The sequence below is a fragment of the Panthera onca genome, chromosome A3 (assembly GCF_046562875.1).
Source record: "Panthera onca isolate mPanOnc1 chromosome A3, mPanOnc1 haplotype 2, whole genome shotgun sequence".
Lineage (NCBI taxonomy): Eukaryota > Metazoa > Chordata > Mammalia > Carnivora > Felidae > Panthera > Panthera onca.
The window spans coordinates 35,992,593-36,018,535 of NC_138341.1; the positions used below are offsets into that span (position 1 = coordinate 35,992,593).

General features: G+C 38.6%; 1 protein-coding gene across 5 annotated transcripts in view; it reads right to left on the reverse strand.

Annotated features, from left to right (window-relative positions):
• The window catches only part of NPHP1 (nephrocystin 1), a 59,388-nt gene that overhangs the window by 6,423 nt on the left and 27,022 nt on the right, over positions 1-25,943 (reverse strand). For 3 of the 5 annotated variants that reach the window (XM_081795222.1, XM_081795223.1, XM_081795221.1), the window contains 7 exons: positions 18,365-18,439; positions 16,507-16,617; positions 15,125-15,207; positions 11,859-11,935; positions 10,814-10,913; positions 10,191-10,319; positions 2,518-2,630 (listed from right to left, as the gene is read on the reverse strand). In XM_081795222.1, coding sequence (XP_081651348.1) covers positions 2,518-2,630; positions 10,191-10,319; positions 10,814-10,913; positions 11,859-11,935; positions 15,125-15,207; positions 16,507-16,617; positions 18,365-18,439 — 688 coding nt within the window. The remainder of the gene's footprint in view (positions 1-2,517; positions 2,631-10,190; positions 10,320-10,813; positions 10,914-11,858; positions 11,936-15,124; positions 15,208-16,506; positions 16,618-18,364; positions 18,440-25,943) is intronic. The other 2 variants (XM_078444741.2, XM_078444744.2) reach the window with 1 other exon arrangement.

A 25,943-nucleotide genomic window follows, 5' to 3' on the forward strand; every position in this document is an offset into this window, starting at 1 on the left:
CACTAGTGAGTACTCACCCAAAGAATCCAAAAACACCAATTTGAAAAGATATGTGCCCCTGTGTTTATTATAGCATTATCCACAATAGTCAAATTATGAAAGCTGCCCACTGTCCATCGGTAGGTGAATGAAGAGATATACATATATACATATATGTATACATGAATATTATTCAGCCATAAAAAAGAATGAAATCTTGCCATTTGCAACAACATGGATGGACCTAAGGGTATAATGCTAAGTGAAATCAGTGAGAGAAAGACAAATACCATATGATTTCATTCATATGTGGAATTTAAGAAACAAAACAGACAAAAAAAAAAAAACCACCAAGAAATAGACTCTTAACTATAGATAACAAATGGATGATTACCAGAGGAAAGATGGGTGGGGGTATGAGTGAAATAGGTGAAGGGGATTAAGAATACACTTATGTGATGAGTAACGTATAGAATTGTTGAATCCCTGGGGCGTCTGGGTGGCTCAGTCGGTTAAGTGTCTGACTTCAGATCAGGTCATGATCTTGTGGTCCATGAGTTTCAGCCTTACAGCAGGTTCTGTGCTGACAGCTTGAAGCCTGGAGCCTGCTTCGGATTCTGTGTCTCCCTCTCTCTCTGCCCCTAACCCACTCGCACTCTGTCTCTGTCTCTCTCAATACCATATACCTGAAACAATATAACACTGTATGTTAACTATCCTGGGGGAAAAAAAAAAGGAACCAATTAGGACGCACCCTGCTCTTGGAAGGCTGAGCAGGAACCAATAAGCATCAGGCTGCTTAGGCCTGACTCCAGTCCACCAGGCCATTCTTGAAATGGCCTGGGTAATGTATTCTACAATCTTGTGTCCTCAGTAAAGGGAAATCCTCCCTCTAGGTCTTATTAGCTTTGCTCTGATGGTCAGATTCAATTGATGACAACGGTTCTGACTAACCTCCTTCCCAACAGAAAAGCTAATGAGCTTTATCCTCTCTTAGAAGTCATATCAATCCTCTTTAAAAGTCAGATCATTCAAGAAGTTTTGCTAAAGTCATCGAAATAAACTCACAGTCAAGTGATGACAAGAAAGCTTAAATTGTCCTTCCCTGGAGTTATAATTATTCCTTGAGAAATGGCGGGACTTCCCTAATTTTGAGTTCCATTTCTATCTACCTATCCAGGAGCTAAGTCTCTGGGAAAGGCCTCCTGTCTAACCATGAACTCCACCTGTCCATGAGAACTAAGCTATCATAGGGTCCTTCGTCTTGCTCACTCCGCTCCAGCCACACTGGCTTTCAACTGCAATCCCTCCTACACACTTGCATTGTCTTGCCTCAGGTCTTTAGACACGCTGGCCCCTCTGCCCAGACATGCAACCTGCCCCACACCTCTAACTCCTCTCTCAGGTCTTATCTTGAATATTACTCACCCAGAGACTTCCCGCAGGTCTTCCCAGTGTATGCTCTTGTGGGCTTTCCTCCTTCATTTTTATTTTTTATTTTAGAGAGAGAGTGTGAGTAGGGAGGAGGGGGGCAGAGGGAAAGAGAGAAAGAATCCAAAGCAAGCTCCACTTTCACCATGGAGCCCAACGCGGGGCTCAATTCCGTGACCCTGGGATTGTGACCTGAGCCGAAATCAATAGTCAGATGCTAAACCAACTGAGCCACCCAGGCACCCTGGCTTTCTTCCTTTAGAAACTTATTTTAGAAGGTTGAAAAGGATGATTCATGTAATTTTGCGTTTGAAGTCCGTCAGTCCACCAGGGGACGGATGCTCGTGCCTGTCTCATCCATCACTGGGCTCAGCACAGTGCCTGACATAGAGGAGGCCACTCAATACATATCTGCTTACTGATTTACTGAGTTCAAAGACTACTCATTAAAACTAAACTCTTTTTTTAGAGGTAATTCTTATAACATGTATATCTCTTTATAAGTTCAATCATACGTGACAAGTCATTGATTTTTTAAAATTATTTTTTAACATTTTACTGGGAAAAAGTTTCAAGCTTACAAAGAAGATACAAGAATAAATAATAGAACATCTGAATACCTCTTTCCTATATTCAATTTTAACTAGTCTGTTGATATTTAAACATTGTGCATTAAGAACCAGTTATTCTGGGTGATTTCAGTCTCTTCCCAAAAAGATGATGCGCATATCAGACATGTGGTAAAAACAGATTATCCAAAACATTGAGGGGAAATGTGATTGTATCTGAGTTTTAGTATCTCAAATCTCCAGAATTTGTATATGTGCTGTCGAAGCAAGCACATCAAATCTCCAGAATTTGTAATGTGAAGATATGCATATTGTAAAGAACAGAATATACACTGAAATAACACAGGGTACACACAGGTGCACAATGGAGAACAATGCTTTGCATGTGAAGTAATTTAGCGACATCGATGCTATTCTAAACATTTTATTCTGAATGAACCTTCAGAAGCAGAAGATAAAAGTTGGCATAGGTCACATTTACTCAAAGCATAGGTCACATTTACTCAAAGTACATAAGGAAATTGCAAAGACCTCTTACCAGCACTTTGCATGCTCATCCTGTCTTTCAGGAGTACATCTCCAAGAATTTGGCGATAAAATATCAACAAATGAATGGAACACATACTTCCAATTAATGTTTCTGGCAGTAAACTGTTAAAGAAGAAAAACAAGTATTCGTTAGATAAACCCCTACGATCCAACTTATGGTGTTTTTAAAATATGTATTTACCACTTTAATGGACAGTTCTAAGATTTGCTTCATTATTGGAAAAAAGATGTTAACAATTTTCAGGAAAATTTCCACTATAAGTTGCCCACGGTAAACTTCAGAAAACTAATGTTACACTTTCAAGCCTGAACTTGGTCTTGCCACTCTTGTATTTCCATTTTAGCACATATGCCCATGTTAAATGTTAAATAAAAAAGAAAAGTCGTAAATTATGTGTTTTGGGAAGAAAGGGACTAGTCAGCTACAAGTTTTGACAAAGCCATGTGGCCACCCCTGCTGATGTGATGAATGAAAAGGAAACATGAGCTCAAACTGTTCATGTTGCTGGGTGGAATGTGGGAGGGTGTGACAGATCTGGACTGAATTCTGACTTTGCCTCTTCCTAGCTATGTGACTTTGGATTAATTAATTATTCTCCTTGTGTTTTGGTTTCCTCACTTGTAGAATTCAGATAGTAATACCTCCATTTCTGATTACTCAAAGAATTAACATGAGACAAATGTGATGTGCTTAATGCGATGCCTCGTCCATAGTAAGGGCTCAAAAACAGAAGAAAATTTAAATATTGATGTTACGTTCGTGTCAGTTTAAAATAGATTGTTATAACTTTAAACATGTAATATGTAATCTTCATGGTAACCACAAAGAAAAAAAATCTATAGAATATACACAAAGGAAATGAAAAGGTAATCAAAATGTGTCACTATAAAAAAAATCAATCAAACACAAAGGAAGGTCTTAAAGGAGAAAATGAGGGACAACCCCCACACCCCCAGAGGATGTAAAAAAACCAAAAACAAATAACAAAATGGCAATACTAAGTCCTTCCCTATCAGTGATTACTTTAAATATAAATGGATTAAACTCCCTAATAAAAAGACACAGATTGGCAGAACGAATAGAAAAACAGGATCTAACTATATTCTATCTATACGAGACTCACTTTAGATCTATGGATGCTCAGAGGTTGAAAGTGAAAAGGATAGACAAAGATACTCCATGCAAATAGTTAACAAAGGAGAGCAGGGGTGGTTATATTAATATCAGAAAAAATAGACTTTAAGCCAAAAAAACTTAAAAGAGACAAAGAAGGATATTAAAGAATGATAAAAGGGTCAATGCATCAAGAAGATATAACAATTATAAACATATGCAACAAACATTAGAGCTCCTAAACATACAAAGCAAACATCAACAAAATTGAAGAGAGAAATAGATCTATAACCACAGTAGGAGACTTTAATACACCACTTTCAATAAAAAATAAAACAACCAAAGGATCAATACAAAAACAGAAGACATAACACTGTAGACCAACTGTAATGAAGACACATATAGAATCCTCTGCTCAGTAATACAGAGTACATATTTTTCTCAAGAGTACATGGGACATTCTCCAGGACAGATCTTATGTTAGGGTACTTATGAATCTTAATAATTTAAAAGACTGAAATCATATAAAGCACCTTTTTTTTTTTTATCACAATGGAATGAAACTAGAAATAGCAGAAGGAAAACTAGAAAATTCACAAATATGTGGAGATTAACCATCACACTCTTAAGCAATCACTGGCTCAAAGAAGAACTCACAAGGAAAGTTAGAAAATATCTTGAGACAAATAAAATGAAAGCACATCATACCCAAACTAATGGGATGCAGTGGAAAGAGTGCTAAGCTAAGAGGGAAAATATACAGCTATAAATGCTTCCATTAATTAAGAAGAAAGATCTTAAATCAACCACCTACCTTTAAACCTTAAAGAATTAGAAAAGAGAAATAAATCAAACCCAAAGGTAGCAACAGAAAAGAAATAATAAAGATTAGAGCAGGGATGAACAAAAAAGAGAAGAGAAAATAACAAAAGTCAATGAAGCAAGAGTTGGTTCTTTGCAAAGATCAACAAAATTAACAAACCTTTAGCTAGAGGACTAAGAAAAAAAGAAAAGACTCAAGTCACAAAATCAGAAATGAAAAGAGATCTTACTACTGATTTTATAAAAATAAAAAAAGGATTATAAGACAGTACTATGAATAATTGTATATCCACAAGTTGGATAATCTAGATGAAATGGACAAATTCCTAGAAACACAAAGCCTACCAGGGCTGAATGAGGAATAAATAGAAAATCTGAGATTGAATCAATAATCAAAGACCCCCCAGGACCAGACGGCTTCACTGGTAAATTTTATCAAATAGTTAAAAAATCAATACCTATCCTTTTCAAAGTCTTCCAAAAAATTGAAAAGGAAGGAATACTTCCACACTCATGATCTGAAGCCAGCGTTATTCAGATACCAAAACCAGATACATGAGAAAACTAGAGACGAAAATCCCTGATAAATATTGATGCGAAAATCCTCAACAAAAAACTAGCGAACAGGATTCAACAGCATGCTGAAAGGTTTATACACTACGAACAAGTGGGGTTTATTCCTGGGATGCAAGGGTGGGTTCAACATTAAAAAGTCAGTCAGTGTAATACACTACACATTAACAGAATGAAGGAAAAACCCATATGATTTTCTCATTTGACGCTGAAAAAGAATTTGACAAAATTCAATACCTTTTCATAATAAAAACACTCAACGATTCTAGGAATAGAAGAAAACTACTTCCACATAATAAAGGCCATATATGAAAATCCCACAGTTAACATCATATTCAATGGTGAAAGACCAAAAACTTTTTCTCTAAGATCAGGAACAAGACAAGGATGCCTGCTTTCACCACTTTTATTCAATACAATAGTGGAAGTCCTAGCTAGAGCCCCCGGCAAGAAAAAGGAATAAAAGTTATCCAAATTGGAAAGGAAGAAGTCAAATGATCTCTGTTCACAGACAACATGGTCTTATATGTAGAAAACCCTAAAGATTCCACAAAACACTGTTCGAATAAACAGATTCGGCAAAGTTATCGGATATAAATTCAGCATACATCAATTAGTCATGTTTCCACACACTGACAGTGAACAATTTGAAAAGAAAAGTAAAACCAATTCCATATACAATAGCACCAAAAAGAAGAAAATACTTAAAAAAATAGGAGCAAAATTTCAATATTATTTCAAAATAATAATCGGGAAACACGACAAGTGAGTACTTTATAATCCTGATGCATGACATACACTAAATGCTCACTGGGAATATACTGAGTACAAAGCTAACCTTAGAAGATATTCAAGAAAATGTTTTCAGCCATTCTAAATATACGTGTTCTAAATGTTATTTTTAGAAATACACGAACTCTGTCACTAGGCATAAAGAATGACCGCATAGGAAATCTTGAAAACCTTGCAAACAATGTCCTCTCTCAAGGAGGAGAATATTTTTGGGCTAAGAAGAACCACCCAAAGTCAAAAAAGAGATTTCAACTTTTGTAAATTAGTTCTTTTAGTTTCTAGGGTAAGTATTTTAGAAGGAAGGGCCATCAATCCCAGAGGTAACACTCGGGCTTCCGGCCTGTCGGAAGAGAACAGAATGAATGTAACCCTTAAGGTGGTGCTGAAGCAATGGGTTCCCCAGGGGTAGCTGCATGGAATTTAACAAATAGCCTTGACCACTTCCTAACCCCTGCATTTCTAGAAACATGCAAAAATGTAAGACAGGTTCTCTTACATTCACGTATAGCATTTGGTCTATAGAAACTGTTGCTTTCCGACCCTGCTACAATTCTCGTCTTACGTCTGACCTGGATTGCAAAGACCGGCCACAAAGGCACCACATGCCTTCTCAGTGTTCGGCTGTGATTCCTAAGGGTTGTTCCACATCCCGCCCTCTGGTCTGTGGCCCATCTGGGCAGTGTCTCAGCTGCGTGCCCAAACCATGTCTCATGCCGAAGAACAGCCATTGATTTTGCTAGAGGAAGGGGTGGAACCTTCCTTCCATTTTTCCTGCTCCTCTCACGGAGCCGCCTGCTCTGTCTAGCTGGCATCACTTCCAGCCTGCTGTAGAGGCCTCCGTTCCTCCCACAGTGTGGGCACTCCTTTCCTTCTGGCACCTCCCCACAACATGAGGCAGTACTGCTGCACTTTATTAGTCCTCTTTAGGAAAATCCTCTGCTTTCCCCAAACCCAAGACAAGCAGGAAGCTCTGAGCTACTAAGGTTGGCTAAGCTGTAGAAGTAAAAACGTACTTCTTTCTCATCTCACCCATCCGCCAGCAAACTCTGATGGCAGAAGGGCGATGAACGTAATAATGGGGCCCAGGCTAGTAGCACTATTATCTCGTTTATTTTTAGAAACAATACAATGGGAGTAAAGGAGAAAAAAAGATGGGATACATCAAAAAGGCAAAGACAGACAAGTTTCCAGCAAATTTATACACATGCACCCAGCCTACTTCCACAGACGGGTATTTCTTGGCATTCTGAACTCATGCACTGGGGGTCTGGGTCTAAATTCAGGGCTTTCCCTCATCGGGGCCTTTGCCTTTGGCCAAATCACATCAGGTTAAAGTCCATCGAAAAACAGCTCCAAAATTAGAATGGCGAGACTTGGTGAAACTGAAGGATCTATTTGCTCCCTCTTTCATCTCATGCCGAGAGGGTCATGATGATTACAACTGTCCCCACAAAAGGAGTCCAATGGGCAGGATTCTGGTGCTCTTTGGTAAAAGAGATGTGTCTACATTGATTAATTTGTATTTCTGCTGACATCCAAAGGTACACACACGTAAGACTGCTTGCTGGCTGGTGAGAGGGCAGTAGGAAGCCGAGTCGCAAGGACACTGGGTAAAACTGGGCAGGAAGGCAAACTCTCACTGGGCTTCCCAACCTTGGGTCTGTGTGCTCTGTAGTATGTCCCTAGGCATACCGTTAAAAGCTTCTGTCTTTTCTCCTTTCAGCAGGGGTGTCTGGCTAAACAAAGGTGGAGTTCTTTAAGCACCGGAGGGTGGGGACAGAGGTGGAATGTATTTTTGAAGGAGAGGAGGAGGGCTGTTGGCACCGTTATTTGCTTCCTCTCCCATCCACTGAAGATGGCGGTCAGGGGAGGAAAGGGGACTGAGATGGATCGGTCCCGCCTCAGTCTCCACCTCTGTGCAGGCTCAGAGCAGAAACGCCCCAAAGCTCCTATGCTGGTTCCCAGTCTTTCACCACAGACCCCCAGCACAGCTTACACACAGCCCGGTGGGGGCCTCTGGATTCTCTGTGCCCATGGCCCGGTCTCTACGAGAATCAGCTGAGCCTAGGCTGCACCAGCCCACACTGGACACTACTGGGCACACTTATTTCCGGATCATGCGGAGTGGAGTGGCAATTCAAGACGGTGCTCAGGTCCCTCTCTTGAGCTCTGGGAGAAGAGAAGAGCACATACGCAGTCAAGGGTGGGGGGAGGCTGGGAATAGCGGGAGGCAGAGCAGAGCTCCCGAGAAGTACACTTTTATACTAGCAGGAAGATTTCTACTTTGAAATTCTTTAGCAAACATGTTTTAAGCTCCTACTGTGTGCTGAAATCAAACAAGCATCTTAGTTCCTGGGACCTGGAGGGCAAGGACTCAGGACCCTTCTTTGAGAACCAGCAAATGAAGAACGCTCATTGCTTTGGAAGCATGGGCCTGCTTACCTGACCTCCGCACCGCCCAGTCAGATCTGATCTCTAGATTGTAAAAAGGATCTTGGAACCCGTATTTGGGGCCAAAGCAACACTATTAAGAGCTGTAGTTGAAAGATATGCTCGGGAGTGCTTGGGGACTGTTGGAGGCTTACCAATGAGATGAGAAGAGGAAGGCTGAAGAAGCAGGAAGAATGAAGCCAAACAGGATTTTGGCTTTTCTTTTACAAAGACTGCTACTGTGCTTTTTTTTTTAATCTTGAAAAATAGCAATTTTCCAAGGAAAGATTGGCCAAAAAAGGGAATCTACAGGCTCCATAAACATCCAGGGGGGGAGAAACCAAGAGAATGAATAATGTCCATGAACACATTATTAATGGTTATTGAAAGATTTAACTGTTAATAGTAGAATTATAAAACACATTTCAGGGGCGCCTGGGTGGCTCAGTCGGTTAAGCGTCCGACTTCGGCCCAGATCATGATCTCGCAGTCTGTGGGTTCGAGCCCTGCATCGGGCTCTGTGCTGACAATTCGGAGCCTGAAGCCTGTTTCAGATTCTGTGTCTCCCTCTCTCTCTGATCCTCCCCCGTTCATGCTCTGTCTCTCTCTGTCTCAAAAATGAATAAACGTTAAAAAAAAAATTTAAACACATTTCAGTATCAGATATAAGAACACGGAATATTTAAAGGGCATGATCCAGAATGAGATCCAGAATGAGATTTAAGGGCATGATCCAGAATGAGAAAACAACAATTCAGAAGGCTATGCCAACTTTTCATCTATTACTCTGTTTCTTGATAATCAGCAAGTAAGAGGCAAGTCATGGTGGGGCAGGTCAACTTTACCAGCTTCTCTTCCCAGGCCTTGCTGTTCCCTTCCAGCCCTCTTGTGTACCCTGTGCCCTCTGTGTTAAGTTCCCTTTCTCCACCGCTGCATATCTTCACGTGTGCACCTCTCCAGTCCTTCAAAGCCTATTTCAAACCCCCCTCTGATCTTACCAGCTACATAGCACACCTTCATTTGAACAAATTTTATAACACAGTACCATGTACCTGGCATTATATTTGCAGTTACCTACCTGTAAGATAATAATAGTAAATAATTATAGCTAACACTTACTGTGTTTTACTATGTGCCATATATTATAAAAACAATCTAGGTGTTTTATTTACTTTCTTTTCATTAAACCTCATTATAGCTTTATGGAGTTGATACTATTATGCCCATTTAAAAGATGTAGATATGGGGATCCTGAGAGAGATGGTTAAATGACTTGTCCAAGAGGTTACTGAGTTAGAAGGTGATAGATCTGGGAACCTACTAGTATAAAATCTCCCTGAAATAAGTGAAAAGGATTGAGAGTACACTTGTGATGAGCACTGAGTAATTAATGTATGGAAGTGCTGAATCACTATATTGTATACCTGAAAGTAATATAACACTGTAAGTTAATTACTGGAATAAAAAAAAAACTAAAAAGGGCTCTATAAATCAATGAAAGAAAATTAACTAAAAAATAAAACAAATTTAAAAAGCCTACCTAAAGAAAATGCAAATTAAAACCACTATGAGATCCCATTACTTATTAAAATGGCCCAAATGAAAAAAATTGATTAATACCAAGAATATGAGTAATTGGAACTCTTGTACATTGCTGCAGAGAGTGTAAAATGCTATAGTCATTTTGGAAGAGTTTGGAAGTTTCTTGTAAAATTAAAAAGACACCCAGGAATCCTGCACCTAGGTATTTATACCGCTGAGAAATAGTTTATGTCCACACACAAAAGCCTCATCTGCAAATATTTAGAGTAGCTTTATTCATAAATGCCCAAACTTAGAAACAACCCAGATGTCTATCAATTGGTGATTGGATAAATGCATTGCGGTATATCTATCAAATGGAATATACTATTTAGAACAAAAAAACAAACCTCTGATACCAACTTCTAATAATATGGGTGACACCCTCAAATGCACTATGCTGGGTGAAGGAAGCCAGACTCAGAAGGTTACACACAGTATGACTCCATTTGTATGACATTCTGGAAAAGGCAAAACTCCTGGGGAAAAAAAAAAACCAGATGAGTGGCTGCCTGAGGCTGAGGCTAGGGAGCTGACCACAAAGGAGAGAGCTGCTCAGAGACATGGGAATATTCTCCACCTTGGTTGTGGTGGTAGTTACATGAGAGTATACACTGGTCAAGATTCAAAGAACTGGAAACCAAAAAAGGCAAATTTTATGGCATATAAATCATACCTCAACTAACCTGACATAAAAAAAAGTTCCCTAATGATAAGATCAAGGCTGGCAAGCCCCGTTTAGCCAAGTTTCTATACTATTTCTGACCAAATGTCTCACTCGAGCTACTAGTAAACAAAAAGTGAGATGATTTGAATTTATTACCATTCTATTTCCCTACTGATCCTGGCAGACAAATTAATGAGGGAAAAAATAACCAACGAAAGATGACCACGAAGGAGGAGAAGCCAAAAGCAAGACGGTCTAGAAACTCTGAAGGACCTCAAGTTACTGGCCAGGTAAGTGGGGACCAACCTTAGTAAGTTTCTTGATCTTCTGTTCGAAGATCTCAGTTTTACTAGGAGTTGAGGCTGCCTTCTCATCATCATCATCTGATGGAAAACATTCCCATGTGCTTTAAAAAAAAAAAATAAGTAAGTGTCAAAACTTTAAGTGCTTGGGACAGTAAGTATAATAAAACAAAGTACCTTTTATACTAAAACAAAAATTTGGGGTAATAAATAATAATTGTACGAAGAGCAGGAGTCCCTCACATACCCTAAATGAGCCGATGAAGAGAGAAAGCATGGCATTGAAGCCTACCGACCTCCCTAACGGCACCTGACTGGCGTCTGTAGCTGCCACTCCATCGGGGGCTTGGACAGCATCGTTGTTGCCAGATTACAAAGGGAAAAAGGGAAGTTAAAAAGCATGACTGTCTCTAAGTAGAACCTACTGCGTCCCAGGTCTCAAACCCCTTACTGTGCCAAGAAGGTGGGGCTGGCACTGTCAGGGCAGCGGCAATGCCGTGTGGTCCGAGTCGTGAAACAAGGACAGAGATGTCTAAGAAGCAAACGGGGAGTTTCAAATCTGTCAGGAGCTGAGCTCCACGAGGCAAGAGCCCTATCTGTCCTACTCTCCATTTTACCATCATCGAGCACGGTGCCTGGTCAATGAATATATTTAAAAACTGCTCGATATTTTTGGAAGGTGACGTGGCATGTTATGACCACAATTTGAAATATCTGTGTCTTTCAACCTAGCGATAGGCAACCTCCGAATTAGCCTCTTCTGTGAATTCTGTGGCGGTCACCAGCATCGGTCCAGTGTTCAATGAGAAGGCATTGAATTAACGAAGGGTCCTCATGCTTTCTCATTTCCTACATTAGAGTCTCATATGTGCCACCAAGAAAATTAGCACTTAGGAAAATGATTAGGATCTTACTATCAAATGACTTATTCTTAAAAATGTGAACTCAAGTGAAGAATGCTACGCTTATTAGAATATAGCCCCCCTTGCTGATGCATCTTCTGTTTACTTTGCAAGGAAAGGAGAGAAAGCAACGCCTAAGAGCTGTACCTTTTCTGGATACCGAAGGGTCCACTTCAACACCTTTTTCATAAGGGGTGCCACCATTCAAGAAGAGTTCATACGTTCTACAAAAGAATAGCAAACCACGTGTTTCCATTTTAAAACATTGAAGTTCATGGTGAAATATTTTTTTAGGGCAGATAAATTCACAGACATTTTATTTGTCTCATTGCTAAATGAGAATGAAAGTTGCTGATTCCTCTATGAAGTATTATCTCAGTAAATAAAGTTTCTTTTGTTTTTAAATTAAAAAAAAAGTTTATTTTTGGAGAGACAGAGAGAGAGAGAAAGAGCATGAGTGAGGGAGAGGCAGAGAGAGAGGGAGACACAGAATCCGAAGCAGGATCCAGCAGAGCCTGACGCAGAGCTCAAACCCACAAACCGTGAGATCATAGAGTCAGACGCTTAACTGAATGAGCCACCCAGGTGCCCCAAGCTTTTTTCTTAACTTTGAACTGTAGAAAATACATTTTCCCACATTAACATGAGAAAGATTAATTGATGCCGTTAAAGTGTCTTCACTTTAGTGACTTGTGCTAATGAATGTATCAGTGATATGTTTTTGAATGTATTTTTCAAATGTTTACACGGCATAGAAATGGTAAGTAAAAAAAAACAAAAGACTCCCTCCCTATCCTGTCCCCTCTAGTCTGGTAAGGCCCTTGTCCTACGTTTTTCTATGCAAACGCAAACAAATATATATATATATATATATATACACAGTAAAGCTCTAAACTGACACGTTTCTCTTTAAGTTGCATACTACCTAAGTGTAGAAACTAGAAGATAAAAGCCTTCTTTCATCCCATGGCACTGCCTCCCTAGTCCTGCTCCTCAGAGGCCACCTGCCCACATATCCACACAAACACAGCTTTCCATGAATAAAAGTGGAGCCACAGCACGCATACTATTCTGCAACTTGCTTTGTCCATATAATGATACATATGCGAAATGTTTCTGTATCAGTACATAGGCTTCTACCTCATTTAGAAAAATAGCCGTGACTTCGCTTTAGAAAGATGGAATAGACACACTTCTCTCTCCTAACTAGGTACAACTAAAAACCTTTGACATTCTTAAAGACATTTTCTTTTAAATCACAAGCAGTCTGGGCTCTTACATCCTCTGAGGGGGTGCCCCTCCCCTTACCACTAGGGTGACATCAGAGAAGTGGAATCTGGACTTTTACCTCTGCCCTGTGGTAAAGAGGCCATGACCACCCCTGGATGTAAGTAGAAGCCACATAAGGCAGGGAGCATTATCTGACTTAATCCTCATAATAACCCTCTGGCGTAGGAACTATTATAATCTCCCATTTTATTTTTTTATTTTAATTTTTTTTTAATTTTTGTTTAAGGTTTATTTATTTAAAAAAAATTTTTTTTAACATTTATTTATTTTTGAGACAGAGAGAGACAGAGCGTGAACAGGGGAGGGGCAGAGAAAGAGGGAGACACAGAATCTGAAACAGGCTCCAGGCTCTGAGCTGTCAGCACAGAGCCCGATGCGGGGCTGGAACCCACAGACCGCGAGATCATGACCTGAGCCGAAGTCGGACGCTTAACCGACTGAGCCACCCAGGCGCCCCAAGGTTTATTTATTTTTGAGACAGAGAGAGACAGAACATGAACGGGGGAGGGTCAGAGAGAGAGGGAGACACAGAATCCAAGGCAGGCTCCAGGCTCTGAGCTGTCCACACAGAGCCCAACGTGGGGCTCGAACTCCCGGACCGTGAGATCATGACCTGAGCTGAAGTCGGAAGCTTAACGGACGGAGCCACCCAGGCGCCCCTATAATCTCCCATTTTAAAGATAGAGGAAATTGAGGTTTGCACACATTAAAGAGCCTGGAACCTGGCTTACAGTTACACAGACAGAGCCGGGATGAGAGCCCTGAATTTTACAATTCCAAGCCTTGGATCTTTTTTTTTTTTTTTTTTTTTCCTTTTTTTTTTTTAAATTTTTTTTTTTTTTTTCAACATTTTTTATTTATTTTTGGGACAGAGAGAGACAGAGCATGAACGGGGGAGGGGCAGAGAGAGAGGGAGACACAGAATCGGAAACAGGCTCCAGGCTCCGAGCCATCAGCCCAGAGCCTGACGCGGGGCTCGAACTCACGGACCGCGAGATCGTGACCTGGCTGAAGTCGGACGCTTAACCGACTGCGCCACCCAGGCGCCCCCCAAGCCTTGGATCTTAATCACCATCCTGATGACTGCCAATTTGTATCTCTTCTGTAAATTTCTTATTTATATCCTAGACTTAGATTCTTTTGTGCCCATTTAAAAATTTGAATTGTCTTTCCTACTCATTTTTTAGAGCCCTTTTTATATTAGCGATAATAATTTGTTATGTATAATATTGTAAATATTTGGTTTTTTGTTTTTTGTCTTTTGGTCGTAAGTTTTGAATTCGTTTATAGTCATTGCCATTACGCTTTCAACGTATCACCTTTAGAATAAAGGTGGGCGTGCCTGGGTGGCTGAGTCAGTTAAGCGTCCGACTGCAGCTCATATCATGATTTCATGATTCGTGAGTTCGAGCCCCGCATCGGACTCTGCATGGACAGTGCCAAGCCTGCTTGGGATTCTCTTTCTCTCTCATTCTCTCTCTGCCCCTCCCCTACTTGCACTATCTCTCAAAATATCTAAATAAACTTAAAAAAAAAAAAAAGAAGAAGAAGAAAGGTGGAGTCACAGATACCCTGGGGACCCTGGACTTCGCTTTCCCACTCTCTGGAGAGAATTAGGTTCTGTTGCAGCACTGTGAAATGTGCTAATACCACAGAAAATTACTGAAAAAATATTTTCAGCAGAGAGTAAAATCTTTTAGTTTTTATTTTTATTTTTTACAATTTTTTTAATGTTTATTTACTTTTGAGAGAGAGTGAGTGAGTTGGGGAGGGGCAGAGAGGGGGAGATAAATGATCCAAAGCAGGCTCCGCACTGACAGCAGAGAGCCTGATGCGGGGCTCAAACTCACAAACCGTGAGGTCATGACCTGAGCTGAAGTCAGACACTTAATCGAAGGAGCCAGGAGCCCCTCAACATCTTTTAAAATACTTTCTTCCTGACCCTGCGCATGCTGTTTTCATACACTACTTCAGAGCACATTACAATCAACATTAAAAGCCCTCTCCCCACAAATTTTTGAAATGCTAACAGAATGTACACTCTGCAAACCTAAGGTATGCAGATTCTAAATGATGAATTTCTACAAAATTACTCATTTGGAAGGAATATACAGCCGACTTACTTTGCTGGAATAGGAAGTCCACCGGCATCAAAAAGTTTAAGAAACACCCAGCCACAACTTAACTCTCCTCTTTCACCGGTTGACTAGGAAATAAAAAGGCATACAAAACTGAATGTCTGAGCCAGTCCAATTTAAAAGCACATACTAAGTCCTTTACAGGGAACAAAATTAGCATTCACTTTTAGAAATAAACAATTCCTCCCAAGAAAATAACGTGAAACACGGTGGGTCCCATTTTCCTTGTGGGCCAGATGGCAAAGGCAGTTATATAAAGGAAAGATCCTCTCTTGTCGAATCGCTTTTGAAAATCCCCTAAGCCTGAAGATGTGGAAACTGTTGCTACTGTTTCTTGAGTGACACAAATATTTTGTGGAATGATCTAAATCACAACACTACACCGGATTTGAACTTTGTCTCAGTGAGAGATGAGATGCACACATTCAATCATTTTTAATTTTGTAATCATCGGTTAGAACTTTACCTCCACTGTCAGCTGCTGAAGGCCACTGGGGACTTGCTTGGGGGCCCTGCTTCCCTCTCCTGTCCTGCCCACCCACAACACATATGGATGAATTTGCCTTAAAGAAATGAAAGCGTGGTGTAATATTATTAATATAGTAACAGTTGGTTCTCCGAGTTACCTTGAGGCCAAGTATATATACTATACCTACCAAGGTACTATTAGAGTGTGGAGACATTTAAATTACTATCACATGAAATCAGTGAAGGGAATGACGGGCATGCTTATCGTGATGAGCACTGAACAATGTACAGAAACTGCTGAATCACTGTATTGTACACCTGAAACTAATATAACACTCTATGTGAACTACATTAGAATTAAAATTAAAAACCTAATAGAAAAGTAAATTACTATCACAGACCCACACCCACTGGTTCAATCGTTTATGTGACATAATCCAAGGTTCTGTCGTTCCCTTTATAAAAATTACCACTCTGGCAGGTCCTTTAATGGGAACTGTCAGCCACAAGGTTAAGTGCCACCCCTGACCCTCTAGGACAAGGTAAAACACTGCTGGAATGCCACTGAACATGCCTTATCACTTTCTGAAAAGTCTCATCCTTTTCAAACCTTGATTCGTTAAAAGCACTGGAGTTCATTTACTCAGGCTATAAATATAAATAAATACAGTTTTATTGTAAATGCTACTGAAAAAGCAGCGGTATATATATATGTGTATATATTATATATATATGTGTATATATATATATATATATGTATACATATATATATACCACCATTGCCATTCCTTGAGAGATTAAAATTCTATTACACATAAACACCTCAACTATTTTACTTGTAAATGCTTTTTTTAAAACTTCTCTTAACATTAGAAAGCTTTATCTTTCAACTGACATACATTGCGAATATAAGAAATTCCAAGTTCAAATAATATTCCAAGATCTGGAGATGAAGAATTGGATCTGATAAAACAATCACCATCAAGCAAGCATGGCAAGATGCCTGTGACCTGAAATAATGAAGAAAACGAAGTTACTAATAAAAATTTAAAATGGGAGGGAGGTTTCAGCTTTACTCATCTGTACACAGTTTACACATTTGCATCACAATAACGGTCTTTTAAAGGAAACAAAAACCAAATGGATTGGACCCATCAAGGATTTCAAGTTTAAAAAATTTAATTGTTGTGTTGAAGGGAGATAACCTTTACCTTCACTTGCTCTTTGCTTAGAGTAGAGGCTACTCTACTGTTACCCAGGTCCTCAGAGGTGTTATAAAAATAATTTGCACACATAATAAGATATTTATATAGATCATTGTTCTTTGTAAACAGAACCAAAATCGAAGACTTCATGCAAACATTTGTTCAACTTTCCCGAGGTGGGCCTTACATATTTTCCTTGTTTGCTCATTCCTTTCCTTCTCTCTGGACAACCACATCCCTCTGCCTTGCCTATAAAATCCTCTCCATCCCTGAAGGCCTAGTTTCTCTTCTATAAAACCTTCCCTGAGCCTGAGGGCTAGAATTAATGTCACCCTCCTCTTGTGTTTCCACAGTACTTGGAGCCCTATATAACCATTACATTCTGTCTCTGTGGTAGTTATCAACAGGAACCCCGCCTCCACAGGGTTACTCTAAGGATTAAATGAGATAGTGCCCAGGAGGACCTACCACCGTGCTTGGCACATGGATAGAGCTCCATAAACACAGATTATTGTTATTATACTTGTCTGTATATGTTTCTTCTCTACTAACGGGTAAGTTCCCAAATGCCTGGGAAGAATGTCTGGCACCTAACAGATACTTAATTTCATTCAACAAAGGAACAATTTCATATGATTTATCCTTCCAAACAGTTCATCTTTATATCCAAAAAATTTTAGAAAGTTGTACCTAAATGCTTCATGTACACATGCAACACCAGAATTGTGAAGCATTGTACCAAAATACAAGCGGTGGGACACTTAGAAAATCAAACTGGACTTTTAGGAGATGAGCTATAGATGGATACACACAGCACACAAGCCAGATGGCTGGGCCTCTTCCACAACCTGTGCCCTCTCCTTGAACCCCTCTTGCTGGAAGATCTTTTGAGGCAGTAAGAGAAAGGTTAATGAAGGATTTTTAGGATGCGGTGCCCCAAGGCAATTAGTTACGGGAAGTAAATACTAAAGTAGTGAGACTTTGGAGGTAGAAAAAAAGTAAAGCAAAATAAACTATCGACAATATTATAACAAGAACATAAAGATATCTTCATGTTCACTAACATCTATGTCATAGGGATTCAGTGGTTTGAAACCACCTAACCTTATTCCAGTCTTTTCTTGTTCCAGTCGTAACAGTGCCTGGGTATAATGTACCAGCCCTGGGTGTCACCTTTGATTTTATCTGATCAAACCACAGCTCTCATTAACACAGTTGATTTTATTTGTTAAAAACACTTCCTAAATTTATCTTTTTGTTTTCATTTTCATCAGGGGGCATTTCCTAGAATTGAACCCTGCAATCCACTGAATGGGATGATTCATAGGAATTGTAACTCTGATGAGTCAGAAACAAAAGTAATTTTCATCAAGTCCCCAAAGATCGTGAGATAATCCAAAGATTCAAATCCGGCCTCATATATTCTGTGCTTAACATAAACACATTATCTCAGAGGTACGTGTGGACAGCTTTGCCTTAGAAATGAACTGCCTATCACTTAACAGGTAAAAGATGTTCACATTTCATTCCATTCACTGAGCAGATTCCTTACCTGGGGAGAAAAAGTCCATGTTTTGGGCTTTTTAGGTTGCCATGTGGCTCTGACTGTATGAATGTTGCTCAGAACCTGAAATGAGATTTTCTTAGATGAGATCATGCTGTAGAGAGCTCTCTCAAACATCACCACTCCTATATCCCAAACAGGGAACAGGGAACAGGCTATACTGCGTGGAGCAGAGGGCCTCGAGGGGGCTCTTAGGCTTTTTAGTTTGTGCATCTGTGATTTGTTTTTTTACATCCAGTACATACAGAACTTTAAAAACGGTTAACAAAAAACTATTATAGCACTAATTTCTAAAACAATGAAAGAACTGAAAAAATAAATTCAGACTCAGATCTTTGCACTAGTAATAAATTATAGTAAGTGAAATATTTACTGAGACAGGTTTACCAGAAAAGCAAGTGAAATTTCAGTTACAAATGACCTATTAAGAAATGTGACCCACACGAGCATTTTATGGTAGCCCATCACCATGCCACTAAGACTGACAATGCTAATAATAGCCCAGATACACAGCCTCAGTTTCCTTCAAGATCTCCAGCCCCGTATATAATACTCTTCCTACAATTCAATCTCTTGTAAAATGCTTCTGCAAGAAGTTAGTCCCACAATGTACATAAGGCAATGAAATACAAAAGAAGCAAAAACTGCAAAGAAGAGTTCAAATTCTGTAAAGTTATTGCTAAAATTGACATCTTCCGAAGAAACAGATAACATAAAACTTTTATTTATTTAATTAATTAATTTAAAAGTTTATTTATTTAAGTAATCCTTACACCCAATGTGGGGCTCAAACTCACGACCCTGAGATCAAGAGTCACATGCTTCTCTCACTGAGCCAGCCAGGTGCCCCTAAAATTTTTATTTTAGATACAAATATTTTAGTACAGCACTTTTAAAACTAAACTTTAAAAAACAATTAGAAACTATCCCAAACATGTCCTATGAGGTCAGATTCAATTCACTGCCCTCTATGTATGTCCCTACTGGTAGACAACTAGGATTATCTTACGGGCAGCTGAGTTGTTTTCCACATACACAAAGTGCTCGTTTCCTTCAACAACTAATACGTAGGAATTTATTTAAAACCTCCTAAAATAATATATATTCTCAGCCTGAACTCTCGGAGTACAAACTTGTTTTCATTATTACCTGGTGTTAAATGTAAGACTGCATTTTGTCTATTCTAAGGTTCCTCTTAGTTTTTCAAGAAGCGTTTCTCACTTCTAATACCCAAAAAGTCCTTTGCAGTCATCGAAATTGAGATCTCCTACCATCTCTGCTTTTATCTTTTCAAATTGGACAATCCTGATTTTAATTCGGGAGTAACTTCTTCTGCTTGATAATTTTACACCTTTTTTGGTTTACGAACTCTGAGAGTTAAAAAGGACTTAGTCCAGGGGTGTCTGGGTGACTCAGTCGGTTAAGCGTCCAACTCTTGATTTCAGCTCAGGTCATGATCTCATGATCCTGGGATGGGGCCCCAGATCAGGCTCTGTGCTGAGCATGGAGCCTGCTTGGGATTCTCTCTCTCCCCCTCCAAGCCCCTCCCCCACTCACGCTTGTTCTCTCTCTCTCTTAAAATAAATAAACATTTAAAAAGTACTTAGTCCAAACACCTCATTTTACATTTGCAAAAACTGCAGCACGAGCGGGTGAACAATTGGCTCAGAACCACTCTGTTTTCTGCACAAACCCAGAACACAAAGGATGAGGTAATCAAGCATTCAAAAAGTTTAGAGGCTTCTACTTAGCAAATTGTATTAAGAATACATAAGGACTTCTGCTCAAGATGGCATGTTGAATTTACACATTAACACGGTGGCTCTGCTCCCAACATAAAAGAGTGATAATTAAAGAGAGTAGAACTCAAAAGTAAGATGAACAATTCAATGGACCATAGATAGAAGGGGAAAGCTGTGAGGAGGGTGGGAGTAAAATCGGGGATCTCCTGGGCTCTGAGTCTAGAAGCAGGATGTGATGGCAAGAGGCTGGCTTTACCTGTTACAGAGGCTGACAGTACTCAATACATGACAGAACAGACAGCCTTACGGCTTGAAGACAGCAGGATGAAAAAGAAATGGTGGCCAACCTTCCCCTTCATAGGAAGTGGTGAACCTAAGCAGGTGAGAGGAAAGAGATGAAGCCATGATACCAGGCTGGGAACAAAGGCAACAAGCGGGCCCTTTCATGAACCTTAGATTAAGAACGCTAAATTCCACTATAAAATCTGGTTCTAGACTGGAATTGGGGGGTGGGGTGGTGGTGCTGATGGTAGAAACCACAACACTATTAGGTAGGAGGGAAAAGAGAGTCATATCTTTCATGTAAAATGTGTCTCTAAAGATACGTGAAGAAATCAAATACTGTACTAACAACACAAGAAATAACCCTGAGGATTGAAATTAACAAGATATGTTGATATATGTAATTATATATTGATTGCTTTAAAAAAAAAAAAAAAGCCAGGGACACCTGGGCTCAGTCAGTTAAGTGTCTGCTTCAGCTCAGGTCATGATCTCATTGGTTCGTGGGTTCGAGCCCCATGTTGGGCTCTGTGCTGACAGCTCAGAGCCTGGAGCCTGCTTCAGATTTTGTGTCTCCTTCTTTCTCTTCCACTCCCTCTATCTCTGCCCCTCGTCTGTTCACACTCTGTCTCTCAAAAATAAATAGACATTAAAAAAAATCTTTTTAAAAGGCCAGATTTACTTCTAGACAACATTAACAAGATGTGGGCAGGGTATTCAATAAAGCATGTTATTAGTATCTTTGATGTGTTAAGAAAAAGACAGAAGTACAGGATAATTTTAGATTTATGAGAATAATTTATAGCTAAGTAGGTATGTTAAAAATTGAAAGGTAACCACTTAATGGAAATATAATCTATAGATTCCAAATCAAAAGTAGAAAAAAATGGAATGTGGACAACAATATTTCAACAGATGACAGGAATGAGAAAAGCAAAGATAAAAGATGATAAGCAGAAAAGATACACACAAATAAGGGAAATAAGTCCAAATATATGCATGTTATAGTGAATGAGGTTTGCCTAATATCTGCTCAATCCAGATATAGACAATACAAAAAAAAAATTATAAGCCTATTTTGCTTATGAATAGTAATGCAAAGATCCCAAACAAATTTTTGTGAACCCAAACAATCGGCAGTGTTTCTTTTTAAACAAAATAAAAAGTTTATGATCAAGAAGAGCTTATCCCAGGAATAAAAGGATGTTTCAATATCAGAAGATCTATTATTGTGGTATACCAGCTCAACAAATTAAAGGAATAAAGTCAAATGATCATCTCAATCGATGAAGAAAAGAATTTGCTAAAATTCAACATTTACTTGTAAATATGAAAACTTGGAGCAGAGGAGAATTCACCACAGAAAGAGTACCTATCAGCAACTTGTAACAAACATCCCATTGGCGAGTCTTCAGAAACACTGACATCTGTATCAGGAAGAAGACAAGGCAGTCTCTCCTGGTAGTCCCTGGCCCAAAGAGTAAGACAGCAAAAAGACATAAGGCATAAAAAGGGGAGAGACAAAACTGTCTTTATTTGCAGGCAATGCAACTATACACATAAGAAATTTGAGACTATAGAAAGTCTAAGTGACACTATATTTTAAAGGTATTAGAAATAATCAGCGATTTCAGGGCGCCTGGGTGGCTCAGTCGGTTGAGCATCCGACTCTTGACTTCGACTCAGGTCATGATCTCACGGTTCATGAGATCTCTCTCAAAATGAATAAACTTAAAAAAAAAAAAAGAAATAATAAGCAATTTCAGTAAAGTTTTGGGATATAAGATCAACTTCCAAATGACAATAGCTTTCTATGCATCAATCATAGCCACTTAGAAAATATAAGAGGTGGGGCTCCTGGGTGGCTCAGTAGGTTAAGCATCCAACCCTTGATTTCAGCTTAGGTCATGATCTCACAGTTTGTGAGATCAAGCCCTGAATTGGCTCTGAGCGGACAGGGTGGAGCCTGCTTGGGATTCTCTCTCTCCCTCTCTCTCTGTCCCTCCCATGCTCATGCCCTCTCTCTCTCTCAAAAATAAACTTATAAAAAGTTAAACAATTTCAAAAAAAAAAAAAGAAAATATAAGAAGAAGATTCCAACTCATATAGCTACCAAAACTAGCTAATTTTTAGGAAATAATAAGGTAGGGGGAAGGTAAATAGAGAAACAAGTTAATAATAATAAAAGGAAGTAAAAAGAAATCTTCCAGAGCTGTACTATCTAATATAGTAGCCACTGGTCGCATGTAGCTATTTAACTTTAACTTTAAAATTTAAATAGTCATGCTAGCCATGTGTGAAGCCACATTGGGTTAGTGGCTACCATGCTGGATAGCACAGACATAGAATATTTCCATTATCACAGAAAGTTCTATGGGCAGTGCTACTCCAGAAAGTGAGGCATTCTCTGTGATGGCTGACCCAGTTTCTTCAAGTTAATGGCACAAAAATTAAAAGGCAGGATAAAGGAGACTGTTGGATTAAAAGAGACTTGAGATACATGACAACCAAATGCAATGTTTGGACTTTGTATGGATCAGAACAAGTATACGAAGAAAAATTTTAAAACAACCAGGAAATCTGAATATGGATAGAAAAATGGAATGATTCTGAATATTGCAGAAGGGATAATGGTGGTTATGTAAGAAAAGTGGTTATGCGGGGTGCCTGGGTGGCTCAGTCAGTTAAGGGTCCGACTTCGGCTCAGGTCATGATCTCGCAGTTTGTGGGTTTGAGCCCTGTGTCTGGCTCTGTGCTGACAGCTCAGAGCCTGGAGCCTGCTTCGGATTCTGTATCTTCCTCTCTCTCTGCCCCTCCTCCACTCACTCTCTTTCTCTCTCAAAAATGAGTGGACATTAAACAAAGTGGTTATGTAAGAAAATGTTTATATGTTTATACATGCATACATATTGATTCATATATATAGGAGTAAAATGGAATGTCAAAAGTTTTCACTACAATGCATTTATAAAAAATGAAGAAAAACATTGGGGATAGATTAGCCAGTTGAGCAAAATCTTGATAATTATACTATTCTCTCTACTTTTGTGAATGTTTGAAAAACTTCATGATAAAAATTTGATTTTTAAATGAAAAGGCAAAGGCAGACTGTTGAATAACCATGTCAATCAATTACCAATGTGACTTATGTTTTACCATCTTTTAAAAAAGTCATAGTTTCAAATGTGTTACTCAGTAACATTCTTGATATAGGGACTCAGTGCTGTCCAATAGAACTCTAATAGAACTTTCTGTGATAATAAATACATTCTGTGTGTGCTACCCAATATGGCAGCCATTAGCCACACATGGCTATCGATCACTTGAAATGTAGTTGGCGGTACTAAGGAACTAAATTTTAAATTTTATTTAATTTTAATTAAGTTTTAAATTAATATGCATTTAAAGTTATTTTAAATTTAAGTAAATAATTATTTAAATTTAAATAGTAACATTCAGCTAGTGGCTACTATATTTGGATTTGGACAATGATCCAATTTGCAATAAATATGATGATATATTTATCTAAAAATGACAAAAACCCCAAGATATTTGTATTTAAACAAAAAATATGCAAGACTTTTATAAAGAAAATTATGAAACATTATGATAAAATAAAAATGAAGATCAGAATACATAGAAAGATCATATCATATGTTTAAGGCTTTATGACTTAATTCTGTAAAGCTTCTACTAAAATGAATCTAAAAATTCAATGCAATTCTACTAAAAATCCCAACCGGGTTCTAAAATGTAATTTAACAAGTTGATGCTAAAATTCATATGGAGGAGCAAATAGTCTAATTAGTTAAGAATAATTTATATAGAAAGCAAACTGAGGGGACTTGTCATATTATAAAGCCATAGCAGTTAAGACTATTATTGGTCCAGGGAAAGACAAATACACCAATTGACCAGAACAGACACCGGAACCCAACCCATATAGAGATGAACACTTGTTACATAACAGAGCCGCCTTGCAAGTCATGGGGAACAGATGAACTCTTCAATTAATGTTATTGAGACAACTGGCTATAAATATGGAAAAAATAAAACTAGATCTCTACTTTACAAAATACATAGAAATAAATTCTAGGTAGAGTCAATACCACAGTGAACAGAAATATTTAGAAGAAAATAAAAGAGAGTATCTTTATGATCCTGACATAGGGAAGGATTTCTTTTTTAATTTAATTTAATTCAATTTAATTTTATTAATATGAAATTTATTGTCAGATTGGTTTCCATACAAGGGAAGGATTTCTTAAACAAGACATGAAAAGCATAAACCATAAATGAAAAGACTGATACAGCTAACATCCATGAACTTTAGAACTTCTGTTCTTGGAAGCGAACTTAAACAACACAAACTTAAATGCCAACCCACAGACCTGGAAGTGCTTGGAATGCAAATAACCAACAAAATGTCCAGTATTTATCAAGAATTATAAATCAATTATATATTTAACATACTTATATTAAGTTATACGAAGCTTGGAAATCCAAATGAAAGATTTAAATTTATAAAAATCCAAAAGAAAAATGAGCAAAAGACACAAAACACAATTCATAATGATGAAAAATCTGATTGGTTAATAAACGTAAGAAGAGACATTTAAAAACACACTAGATATCAGGGAAATCAAAACCAAAACCACAATGAGATTCCATTTCATACCCAAAACATTGGTAAGATAATACCGATTGTGAAGATATGGAGAAACTGGGATCACGGCCGTATTACCTGGAAGAACCTCTGTGGAGAATAATTTGGCATTACCTAACACAGTAATCCACCATTCAGCAATCTACTCCCAAGTACACTTACACATATGCTAAAGCCTTGTCTCACATGAACGCAAATCAACGTGTATAAGAATGTTCCCTGAAAGACTATAATAGAAATGTTCAAGAGAATAAGGGATAAATGGTGGCATGTCCATGTAATGAAATACCACTCAACAGTTAAAAAGAATGACCAAGAGCAAAATCCATCAACTTGGATAAAACATAAAGGGAAAAAAAGAAATTTGCAGAAGGTACAAGGATATGATACCATTTTATAAAGCATGGGAATATTAAAAATTAGGCTGTATAAAATTAATAAAACAAAATTTAGGATAAGGGTTATCTATATGGAGGGAGGAAACCAGCAGGATGTGGGAGGGATACATTAGGGCTTTCGATCATACTTGCAGTATTTACTTCTATTTTCATTATTTATTTATTTATTTATTTATCTATTTATCTATCTATTTATTTATTTATTTATTTATTTATTTATTTATTTATTTATTTTTAATGTTTATTTTTGAAAGAGGGAGACAGAACACTAGTTGGGGAGGGACGGAGAGAGAGAGGGAGACCCAGAATGCGAAGCAGGCTCCAGGCTCTAAGCTGTCAGCAGAGAGCCTGATGTGGGGCTCAAACTCACACACCATGAGGTCATGACCTGAGCTGAAGTCAGATGCTTAACTGACTGAGCCACCCAGGCACCGCTGCAGTATTTATTTTTAAAATAACAGACTACTTTTGGGGCACCT